The sequence below is a fragment of the Prenolepis imparis genome, unplaced genomic scaffold, assembly GCF_030444845.1.
Source record: "Prenolepis imparis isolate NDT839.2.m4 unplaced genomic scaffold, iyPreImpa1.0 SCAF_1, whole genome shotgun sequence".
Lineage (NCBI taxonomy): Eukaryota > Metazoa > Arthropoda > Insecta > Hymenoptera > Formicidae > Prenolepis > Prenolepis imparis.
Window position 1 is genome coordinate 24,932,126 of NW_028141159.1, and position 12,263 is coordinate 24,944,388.

A 12,263-nucleotide genomic window follows, 5' to 3' on the forward strand; every position below is an offset into this window, starting at 1 on the left:
AGCTAGGTCTTCGTTGGCTGAATTTCCCTTTAGCTATTTTTTCTTTTTAGGGGGTATCTTGAAGCTGTTGTTTTTTTGTTGTGAGATACTGCTTTCTCCATTCAAAACACTAGAAGGATTATCTGGAGATTGTTCATTTGAGTTATCAGAATTGGTAGACGGGGGCGGTGGTCTTTTCAAATTGTTCGGTAATAGGTTTCCGGAATTTCGGACAATAGCACTGTTGTTAGTTTGATTATCTTCTGATGAGTGGGAGAGCTGAGTGAGAAGGCCTCTGTTGTGATTTATGTTGCTGGAAAAATTATTAGGACACGTTTTCGCGACGTGACCGCTTTGTTTACAGACAAAGCAGTTCATAGAACCAGAACTAAGATATATCCAATAAGGTGTACCTTCGAAGGTAATTTGCATCGATTCTGGTAAAAGATTTTCGTCTCCTTCTTGAATATAAACTTGTCGACGGAAGGAAAGAATATGCGCTCGCCCTGGTTTGGTGGCGCTTGCCCTTATATCAGTCATGGATGACACTATGTTTATACCTTTGGCTTTTAAGGCATCAATGATGGCCTCATTTTCGATGACTGGAGAGACGTTGGAAATGACTATCCTTTTATTTTTAGAGATGTATGGTCTGATAGTGAGAATGTTATCCTTAATTTTAACTGTTTTATTCGCTAAGCTGTCGGCTATCAGTTGACTTGTTACAAAGCAGCCGACTCGTCCTTTGCATATTTTGGAGAGATACCTAATGTTGTTGATGTTGATCAGCTGCTCTAGCCCATCAATGTAGTCATCAATCGTAAGACCTTCGATGGAGTCGAGTATTACACCATGTTCATACTTTGGACGGGTGTTTTTTCCTGTGATGGCTGCGTAGGTTGTGGGAGACGGTTGTTGAGACAAACTTTGGAGAGGTTGTGCATCATGACTCCTGTAGTCAGAGGTCATGATCGTAGTTTTGTTGGAGTGTAGCTAATCAAACTGCAACAGCAGTTTGATGGCTAAAAATTAAATTTTTGAGACTAAGGCACAGCACTGAACAGTTATTGTGAAGACACTTGAACGCGTGCGCGCGCAATTGTTCGCTTGGGTTGTTGATACCGCGACGAAACACGTCTGCTCGCTACGGTGTCTCGATCCGAACTCACGTGTGTTATTTATTTACAAATTTGTCTTCTGTTAAATTGATATTAAAATTAGAGTGGATAAATTGGGACATATGAAATGTGTTAAATTTAACACAAATTTTTTTACTGTGTAAGGATGATAATAAACTTATATATCTTTTTGACTTGCATCACTTCTCATTCTAAAAACTTATTATTATCATGTTATATATGCTGTCGCTTTAGATTGAATAAATACTATATTTGCGATGAATATATATATATATATATTTTTGGAGTTGCATATATTTAAATAAATTTGAATATTTTGTTGCAGTGCAATTTCAACAGTCGGAAAAACTACAATGTTTTCCATTTTATTCTGGCATCAGTATTTGGCATGTAGTTTCAACCTTCCAAAAAAGATCTCGATCTAGTGCGTTTCAAAGAATTTGGGATCGGAATTTGTCAGGTATGTTTCTGATAAGTTATTTTTAGTATAATTAAATATTTTTTTGCAATCTTGCTTTTTTAATTATAAAAGTTTTGCTTTATATATGTTTGCCTTTGTTTTATCTTTATCTATAACTAAGGACGATAATAATTTCATATATATATTATAATAAATTCATATATTCTTGATTTGCGATACTTCTCATTCAAAATTTTTGTCAGTCACATTAGCTGTTTTCGTGTCATATTAGCTATTATCGCTTTAGATTGAATAAATACTATATTATAGTGTTGAATATATTTTCAGAGTTACATATATATCTAAATAAATTTGAATATTTTGTTGCAGTGCAATTTCAACAGTGGGAAAGACTACCGTGTCTTACATTTTATTCTGGCATTGGTATTTGCCATACAGTTTTAACCCTCCAAAAAAGATCTCAACGTTGTGCGTTTCAAAGAGTTGGGCATCAGGATTTGTCAGGTATATATGTTTTTCATGTCATATGAATTAATTTATAAATTATTGTTTTGCGTTTTTCTGATTTTTGTCTTGATTGTATATTTTATTCCTCATATATATTTGATACTTAATACGAGGGATGAACTGTTAAAAAATGTACAATGATTATCATTTTTGGCAAGACAACACATTCTGTTACTACATTCTGTTACTAACATTGCCATTGTATTTCTTTCATTAGTGATGATGATGAGAATTTATTACTAATATTCTTCTTTTATTGTTTGTATTATTGCTGTTATTGCTGCAATATTAAGTATTTCTAGGATATTACTTTTTTACTTATATTGCTAGTACTATCTCAGTATATTTCTCTTAAACATTTTTTACAATTTTATTTATTTTATTCATTTAAGCACCCCAGCAATAGTAATTTATTAAAATTAACTATTATGAAAGTTAGAAGATGTTATAACAGGGTGTATACTCCCGGGAAAAAACCTGGTAATTTCTGGAACTTTGTTCAATCTTGAAAAATCAAGGAATGGAATTTGATTGGAATTCAGGGAATTTTTAAAAAAATCTTTTTAGTAATTTTATTCCTATTTAGTATTTAAGAAACATATGTCTAACATATCTTGGCAATATTGAAGTTTTTATTAAAGTTTTTTGTGATTTTTTTTTATTGACAATCTATTTTTAGTACCAATATTTTATATAAATTATAAATTTCATGGAAATTTGTTCAATTTTTCAATAGATTATATTTAAATAAATTAATCTGCTTATTTATTTAATAAATAATTAGATAAATAATAATTTAATAAATTTATTTAAATAAATTAGTATTTTTTGAGACGTTTATAATAAATTATTTTTTGTTTTATATTTTTATTTTTATCAAGAAATTCTCAGGGAATTTTTTTACAAAATTTAAGTAGACACCCTGTATAAACATTATTTGTCAGAATATGTTTTCACATGGTTAACTTTTACATAATCAAAATTCAAATTCACCAGTTTCTCGTAGTTTTTCAATTACAATTAATGAATTATTTGCATTTAATTCTAATATGCATGTCAGCATTAAAAATTATAAATTTTTTTATTAATGCTGTTATATTCTTTTGACGATTTTCTCCCTTAATAAAAAAATTGTTGCGTGCTACATGGAATATGTGTGCTTTTCAATTTAAAATTTTTTAAGAAAAAATTTAATATGTGTTTAATTAAAATAAGAAACGATAATATTAATTTAGCAACTTTGTTTAAAAAATATAAATAATAGTTTTTTTCCTGAAAGTAAGGAGCATAGTAATTAAATATTTACTGAATACACACTTCTTAAGATAAATCTAAAATTATAGTAGTTTTCTCAAATAACACTACCGTATTAATGTTGATATATTGTAACGTATTGCAATGTGTTTCTAGCATATTGCTAATATTGTTTGTTTTATTCAATTACACAGTGATACAAAAAATTACTTTTTCTTTCTCTCCGAAGTGCGATAGTACGTTTCCTGAATATTTTTTGGCGCTGAACACGATGCCGTTGTCAGACTTTGTCTAGCACGTCAGAATTTTGAGTAAATTGAAATAAAAGGGGCAAAAAAGGGGCATTTTTTGTTATTTGTAATATTTTTTTGCGGTTAAAAGAAACTGATTTCTAAATAAACTCAACGGCATCTGAAAATATAATTCAAGAGCTTTCAAATAAATTTTGGTTCATGATCGTACGATTTTTTTCATCAAGTTATGACTGTTTGAATTTTAGACATTCTGTATAATTTACAAGAAAGGTAAATATTACTTAATTAAAGTTTACCTAAAGTATATACTTGACCTATTCTTTAAAAATAAATTTATATTACAATTATTTTTTATTTGCTTCTAAGTATGTATTTACCTTTCTTGTAAATTATACAGAATGTCTAAAATTCAATTTAGGTATAACTTGATAAAAAGAATCTTACGATCATGAACCAAAATTCATTTGAAAGCTCTTGAATTATATTTTTAGCTGCCATTGAGTATATTTAGAAATTAGTTTTCTTTTAGCTGCAATAAAATGTTAAAAATGACTAAAAACGCCATTTTTTGCCCCTTTCATATCAGTTTACTCAAAATCCTGACGTGCTAGGCAAATTCTGACGACGGCATTGTGTTCAGCGCGAAAAAATCCTCAAGAAACGTACTATCACACTTGGAAGAGAATTTTGTGTACCACCGTGTTATTACTGTTTTGCCGCAATATATTTTTAATGAAATATATAATATGGTTGATGCTTAGACTTAATATTACAAAAACTTATTTTATGAATGTTTTTTTTATGAAACTCCAATTTTTGATGTAGTGGTAAAATTTGTTAAGAGTTGTTTAGTGTTTTTAGTTTTGAAATGGTTCATAGTCCTTTATTATTTCTAATTTGAGTGTATTTATATACATTCATTAATACAATCACTTTTACATAAAATGCATGATGTTCTTATCTCATTGTACTACACTATGTCTGATGTGGTGACAGAAGTGATACGTGTTAAATAATCGTTAAATAATCGTATAGCAATTATACATATTACAATTTTGTTGATGTAATATACATTTTCTCTACTTTCTACATTTTAATTGAAAAAGTATACGGTATCTTTTTATTTTATGTTATAATTATTTAAATTTTAATATTAATTTAATATTAATATTTCTGAAATCGTGTTAAAGTCATATTTTTAAGGTTATCAGATTTGTCTAATAAGAGAACAGTCGGAAGTGTCCCTTAACAATTTTGATGCACTTTAAATATGTTGTAGAAAATCCAAAAATATTAGATCCATATTTTTCTTTAGTTGCGTATCTCAACGTTTAGGGGTTGAAACAACTTGTTGAAAATAACAGATATTTTATTTTTAGCAAATATTTTCGAAAATATTAAGTATATGAAAAAATCTTTTGCACAAAAGTTTTATGGTATATTTATTATACTTTTTATAATGGTGTATTCACAATTTTTCGAAAATGTCAAATTTTATGATTTACCTCTCCCTCCCACCCATATAATTTTTGCAAAATTTAAAAATTTTATAAAAAAAATTGCAGAATATCAAATGCCAAATCCAACCATGTATATTAATATTATGTTTCAACGATTTAATTTTTGTGAAAACGATAATATCATAGTACTATAGGCGCCGCGCTATAGGTAGGTGTTATGTTATTTCTTTTTAGTTGCCCTGACATGTGTTATATGACATGATCCTATTAAACAAAACTTCACAAAGATAAACAAATATGTCAAGTACATAAAAAATATCTTTCAAAAAAATAATGTACCTATAAAAAATAATATATCTTCTAAAAAATGATGTATACATATAACATAACAGTACAATTATATATGTATATCATACAAAATATTTATTTGGAATATAATAGTGTAATTTTATATACCACATACAATACAAAATTAAACATATTTTGAAAATTAGATTTTTCTTAATAAAAATAAAATGCATTTTAATTTTTTGAGAAAATCTATCATACCTAATATTTCTATAAGCAAAATTGATTTTATGACAAATATTCAATACAAATTCTCACAAACTGAATTGTTTCTAGTTGTAAATACTTGACTAATTAATAATTGATTTCATATTTAGCTTTAATTTTATATTTTTTAAAGATACATAATTTTTTAGAAGAAAGTATTATTTTTTTAGAGGTACATTAATTTTTTAAAGAATATTTTTTATGTATGGTATATGGCGAATTTTTTTTTTCATCTTTGTGAGGTTTTATTTTATGGGATTGTCATGTAACATGTTAGCGCAATTGAAAAAAATAACGCAACATCTACCTACAGCACGGCACCTATAGTACGATATTATCTCGTTTTCACAAAAATTAAATCGTGGAAACATACTATTAATTTACATGAATAGATTTGGCATTCAATGCTTTTAAATTTTTGTTCTAATAAAATTTTTAAATTTTGCAAAAAAAATGGGTGGGGCTAAATTAAAAAGTTTGATATTTTCGAAAAATGTGATTACACCATTGTAAAAAGTATAAAATACCATAAAAGTTTTGCATAAAACATTTTTTTATATATTTATATTTTCGAAGATATTTGCTAAAAACGAAAATCCGTTATTTTCGAAGGGTTGTTTCAACCTCTAGATATTGAGATACACAGCTAAAAAAATTATGGGTCTAATATTTTTCGATCCTCTGCAACATATCCAAATCGCATCAAAATCAATGAGGGACATTTTCCGACAATTCCCTTGTAAGTATATTAAGGTTCTAATCAGGGCTGCTTTCGCGAAAAATCAAAATGATCCAGATTAAAATGACCCTGCGCTGTGATTGGTCAAATCTGAAATTTCATTGAATAAAATTTCAATGAGATTGAATCTCATTTTGATTTTTCGCGAAAGCAGCCCATTTTTTTACTATTTGCGATTAAAATATATTTGTTTTTTATTAATAATTTTACGGTAAAGATTTATCTTTATTGTTTTACAAAGATGTGTGTTATAAGTACATATTATGTTTTGTGTTTAGAACATAAATTGTTTTATTATTTATTATAAAAGTAATATAATTAACTTTAAAAAAATATTTAAATATCTATACACAACAGAAAAAGATAGTTATAATATTTTTGTAGGATATACCAAAATATCAATCATGCCAAAACGAAAATTACTGTCAGAGATGTCAAAAAGACATTATCATCGATTAAAATGCAATGCACGTAATATCACAATTGCCGAAAATATGAATAAATTGTCGACGGATTTTGCTAAGGTACACGATGTACAAAATTCAAGCGATATTATTGAACACGTAATTACTGATGTCAATTACGAGCTTGATCAGGCAACAAATGTTGCACTAAGAAATGAACCACCACGACAATATTGTAATGTTCCTGACAATGAAAATATTGCATATAATCTTGATTATAATAGTAATTTAAATTTGGAGGATTTATGTCCGATTGCATTCACTTTTAATAACAAGAAAAATGCTGACTGTACAAGTTCGTCCACAGCTGCAACAATTAGGCAAGATTTAACAAACTGGGCAGTACAATTTCAAATATCACATACAGCAGTTACTGCATTATTGTCAATTTTAAGAAACCATGGTTTTGATAACTTGCCAAAAAACTCTAAAACAATGCTGAAAACACCAAAATATACTAATGTACGGAGAGTTACACCAGGTGAATACTTTCATAATGGCTTAAGATCAGGAATAATGCAGTTTCTCCAAAAAAGTCAAGATGACGTTGATTCAGTTTCAGTACAAATCAGTATAGATGGATTGCCAATTTCAAAATCCTCTACTAATCAATTGTGGCCTATTTTAGGCTCGGTGAGACCCAACCTTTCTGATATTTTTATCATAGGTTGTTACTATGGTTCCAAGAAACCGTATGATTGTAATGAATTTTTGCGTGATTTTGTGGATGAAGCAAAAATTCTAGCTGAAGGACTTGAGTATAAAGGAAAATCTATACGTGTATCCATAGATTCATTAATTGCTGATGCACCCGCAAAATCTTTTGTAACTGCCACAAAAGGACATACCGGTTACTTTAGTTGTCCAAAATGTACAACTGAAGGTGAATATATTAGTGGGAGAATGTGTTTCCCAGATATAAATTGTACTAGTCGGACAAATGAAAGTTTCCTTATACAAAGACAGATAGAACATCACACTGGGTCGAGTATTTTATCAGATATACCGAATTTTGGAATGATAAGTCACATCCCATTGGATTATATGCACTTGGTTTGCATTGGTGTGGTCAAGAAAATTTTGAATCTTTGGTTATCCGGACCATTAAATGTTCGACTGCCGGCACAATCAATAAGCAGTATTTCCAGATTGTCTATTGAAATGCGATCATCGAAACCCGTAGAATTTGCCCGTAGACCACGGGAATTAAATTTTTTGAGCTTATGGAAAGCCACAGAATTCAGACTTTTTCTTTTATATACTGGTCCCATTGTTTTGAAAAATTATATGAAAAAAGATGTCTACAATAATTTTTTAACATTACACGTAGCCATTCGGCTATTGTGTTCTCCAGATCTTTTACATATTACTTATGCGGAGTCTTTACTACAACACTTTGTGCAGTCATTTATAATCTTATATGGATCACATTATGCATCTTACAATATACATGCACTTATTCATTTGGCAGAAGATGTTAGAAAATTTGGACCCCTGGATACATTCAGCGCTTTTCGATATGAAAATTATTTTAAAAAAATAAAACAATATCTTAGAAAAGCTGAACGTCCTTTACAACAAATTCACAATCGTTTGACAGAATTGGAACATTGCTTATCGTTTGAAAAAAAACATAGAAAAATGGGTGTACATGGAATACACAATGCGGGCCCAGTGTTGCCTGGAATGAATGGTCCTCGATATTCAACATTTTCAAGAGCAGATTTTACCCTATCTATTCATAATCCAAATAATTGCTGTGGTTTAAACGATGGTTCGATTGTTATCATAGAAAATATTGTCAGTAATGCTGTTAATGATCTTTTCATTATTGGTCGAAAATTTATCAATTTAAGTGATTTATATACCGAACCATGTAATTCCTCCTTGTTAGGAATATATAAATCGACAGGATATGAACATTTATCGGTCTGGCCTTTAACTTCTCTGAAAATAAAATATGTAAAATTCAACATTTCTGATACATTATTTGTACTTCTACCATTGTTGCATAATGTACGTATATCTATTCTTTTTCTCGTTGATATGTATATTGTATACATTGCATACATTTTATACATTTTTATCTTTCAGATTTAATATATTTAATTTGGAAGATGGCTCTTCCGAACAATCTATTCCATTTACTAGAATTTGAGGATGGAATACAAGTAGTACCTGATAATTGGATACAAAAAGACAAGAAATGTTCGTATCCTAATTATAAAACAGATCATGATATTATTAAAGCAATAAAAAAACGGCAATCTCCTCAAGACAATTGGTTCACGTATCCAATTAAACGAATATTTGGTGTATATGGTAAGTATCACAAGAGTTCTTAATTTACTGTCTGTCTTGTTTGCAAACTATTATGAAAAACCTATTGTTTATAAAAATCATTATAATATATCATTTTTAGATTCCTACAATGAAGCACGCAGTAAAGTAAAAAAGGCTGAAATGAATTCCGACGTTAATACTGATATTGATGATAAAACACAAAGAAAAGTCAGAGCTAGAAAACAGATTGAGACTGATGATGAAAGCGATACCGATGATGAAAGTGATGATAGCAATCCATCATGCTTACCAGCATATCCAAAAGCGCCTAGAGTTTATACAAGTAATATTAAAATTGTTTTTATCACGCGTGTCTTTTGAGATATATTTGAGATATGTTTGAGATCAGTAAATATGGTTTGCATTGAAAAAAATTTAAAAAAAAAGAACCATTTGAATCTGTCTTTATAGTCGAGCAATAACATATTTAAAGAATATTTTGAATTTTGATAAACCATAAATATAGGGCATTGATATACACTGTTAGTATTGAAAATTTATAGTTTACATTACGTATAACGTATATTATAGATTTTTAGTACTAGCAGTGTATATCAAAATACGTCCAATTATCACGATATTAATATTGTCTCATATTTTCTCAATAATCTTATTCTATATTGTAAAAGGTCTTAAATATATATGTATATATATATATATATTTAAGACCTTTTACAATATAGAATAAGATTATTGAGAAAATATGAGATACATATTTTTTTACACTTTTACAATTTTATATATTCTTTTAGATACGTACAAAGGGGATTCAAGCAAACATATTACACAAAAAGAAGCTAAAGAATGTATTAAAAGTAAGACAATTCATCTTTAGTTGATCATTTAATACTTTCAACAATTTTCTGTATTATAAGATCGTATAAATTTATGTATGTACATTCATAATACAATTTTATATATTCTTTCAGATACATACAAAGGAGATGCACACAATGAAACACAAAAAGAAAATGAGGAATATACTACAATTAAAAGTAAGACAATTCGATATCGTACATTTTTAGACAAGATGTCTGTTAGCAATTATTTAGATGATTATTTTTTATTTTAAATCTGTTTTGTAATATCTTATAAATATTTGTATATACACTGATAATATAATTTTTATACTCTTTCAGATACACACGACAATACACTAAAAGGAGATGAATATATTGGAATTAAAAGTAAGAACATAATTTTATATCTCAATGTATAATATATACAGGGTGTCCGGTGGTTCGCGTAAAACCTTTCATGGGCAGGTAGAATGGGTCAAACCGAGTAGAAAAGTACTCTATCATTTTGCGAAATTCGCAATAATTAATGAGATATTAATTAATAAAGATCAACCAATACGCGCGCCTACAAGCGCGCGGCGAGAAGAGACAGCCCAGTGTTACGTGGTCGCTATGCATGCAGCAAGAAGAGACAGTTCAATATTACAGTTGCTAAGCGCAATACATAAAAAAATTTCGTCGCGTGCCTAGTAACCGTAAAACATTAGGCTGTCTCTTCTCGCTGCGTGCATAGTAACGTAACATTGGGCTGTCTCTTCTCGCCGCGCGCTTGTAGGCGCGCGTATTTTTATGCCGATCTTTATTAATTAATATCTCATTAATTATTGCGAATTTCGCAAAATGGTAGAGTAGTTTTCTACTCGGTTTGACCCACTCTACCTGCCCACGAAAACGCGAAACACCGGACACCCTGTATATATATATATGTATAATTTATTTTTATATTTATATATATTTGTGTTATTCTTAGATTATCTTCAACGTATTGAGAGAATGTTAGCAGACATAAAATTTGACATAAATAATCTTGTTGAGCAACATCAACTTTTATCGACTAAAATAAATTCAAATGGTGGCAATCTGACACCAGAATGTCTTAGCCCTATGTCAAATGATGATGAATTAAGCAAATTGTCTTTCCCTCTGAAAACTATAGAAGAAATGGAATCTTTACAGAGTACGCTTTCTTCAAACGAGGAAAATTCAAAAGAACGTATGGTGAGTTACGTAAAGTGATATATACATATTAACATATATATATATATATTCATTTTTAACATATATCATTCATTTTGTACATGCTTTACAAATTTTCAGTTTAATATATTGGCAGCTATTGGTGGAAGTACCTATGAAGAAATGTCTAAACGAATGCTTTTATATATTTTTACAAATGAAGTTGCTAGTTTATACAGTTGGGTAGGAGGAAAGGGAAAACGAAAACTTAATCAAATGGAAATAATGAAATTAATGTTTAGTAAGTTCAAATAGTGTTTATCAAACATAATTTGGATATTGAAATATCAATAAATATTAAAATTTTTAAATAAATAGATCAGGTTATTTATTAAACATTCTGGCAATTAAATATTCTAAAAATTAAATTTTTTTGAAAACAATTTTTTTCGTTTACTGCAAATATGATATCGCGAAGACGCATTTCTATCAATAGAAATAGTATGAAAGTACACTGAAAATAAAACATTTATAAAAACTGTGGTTTGTTTGTTGCAGAAGTTGTCAGGAAAACATTCCCTTGCGTTACGGAGAAAGATTTTGAAATAAAATGTAAAGATTGGTTCCGACACGCAAAACACAGATTTGAGAATGAGAAACGACGTCAAAATAATTCAACGCAGGTTAGGGTTTACGTTAAATATATTTATTAATAATTATCTATTACTGTCTTATAGGTCTTAATTCTGTATACACGGTTCTGTATACACATTTCAAAGATTGCGCATTCTTTCGAGACATTAAACTCCAAACTAAAAAGAATGGTTTGTTTCATTGTTTCAGCAATAAGATGCCAGAAGCATACTGATGAATACTTATATGACGTGGATGTGCCTGTCATTTGTGTCAAATGTGTCTAGTGCAATTGTCGTACATGGGCTATCTCATCGTGAGATTTCCACTGTTTACGTATCTGCCATCGCCGCTCGAAATAATGGAAAAGTCTCATCTGAAGAAAGATATGGTATGTTTTACCATATAGCGTATATAGCGTCCCAGAAAAACTGAATGTGCAAACGTACAATTATGACAATTGTGATAAGGATGATAAAGATCATCGTTAGTTCATTTCATAGTATTATTCGTAGTACTCTGCGTTGATACCACTGCTT

The 12,263-nt window shown here is 29.0% G+C and overlaps 2 protein-coding genes and 1 long non-coding RNA gene across 5 annotated transcripts in view; 2 read left to right on the plus strand and 1 right to left on the minus strand.

Annotated features, from left to right (window-relative positions):
• Window positions 1-12,263, minus strand: part of LOC145937748 (uncharacterized) — a 412,856-nt gene that overhangs the window by 59,158 nt on the left and 341,435 nt on the right. The window lies entirely within an intron of this gene.
• On the plus strand, window positions 1,447-12,110 carry LOC145937462 (uncharacterized). Of its 3 annotated transcripts, XM_083040486.1 has the most exons (11): window positions 1,447-1,578; window positions 1,909-2,043; window positions 8,867-9,094; window positions 9,195-9,398; window positions 9,868-9,930; window positions 10,045-10,110; window positions 10,255-10,302; window positions 10,886-11,133; window positions 11,233-11,392; window positions 11,650-11,774; window positions 11,935-12,110. In XM_083040486.1, exons 3-11 carry the CDS (start codon window positions 8,890-8,892, stop codon window positions 11,938-11,940), a joined length of 1,125 nt encoding a protein of 374 aa, XP_082896612.1. In that variant the 5' UTR covers window positions 1,447-1,578; window positions 1,909-2,043; window positions 8,867-8,889; the 3' UTR covers window positions 11,941-12,110. The 3 variants fall into 3 exon arrangements, with proteins under 3 accessions (XP_082896612.1, XP_082896606.1, XP_082896620.1); XM_083040480.1 differs by lacking the exons at window positions 1,447-1,578; window positions 1,909-2,043 and adding an exon at window positions 8,655-8,788; XM_083040494.1 differs by lacking the exons at window positions 1,447-1,578; window positions 1,909-2,043 and adding an exon at window positions 8,655-8,788 and having other exon boundaries at window positions 11,653-11,774.
• On the plus strand, window positions 6,803-8,872 carry LOC145938300 (uncharacterized). The gene is made up of 4 exons (XM_083041799.1): window positions 6,803-6,947; window positions 7,080-7,253; window positions 7,401-8,788; window positions 8,867-8,872. The coding sequence occupies exons 1-4, from the start codon at window positions 6,803-6,805 to the stop codon at window positions 8,870-8,872; spliced, it is 1,713 nt and encodes a 570-aa protein (XP_082897925.1).

Coding starts and splice junctions, on each gene's coding strand:
- LOC145937462 (XM_083040486.1), top strand. CDS start 8,890: ATGGCTCTTCCGAACAATCTATTCCATTTACTAGAATTTGAGGATGGA. Junction 10,111..10,254: donor GGAATATACTACAATTAAAA/GTAAGACAATTC, acceptor ATACTCTTTCAG/ATACACACGACAATACACTA. Junction 11,393..11,649: donor AATAATGAAATTAATGTTTA/GTAAGTTCAAAT, acceptor TGTTTGTTGCAG/AAGTTGTCAGGAAAACATTC.
- LOC145938300 (XM_083041799.1), top strand. CDS start 6,803: ATGAATAAATTGTCGACGGATTTTGCTAAGGTACACGATGTACAAAAT. Junction 6,948..7,079: donor TGAACCACCACGACAATATT/GTAATGTTCCTG, acceptor GTTCGTCCACAG/CTGCAACAATTAGGCAAGAT. Junction 7,254..7,400: donor TGTACGGAGAGTTACACCAG/GTGAATACTTTC, acceptor GGCCTATTTTAG/GCTCGGTGAGACCCAACCTT.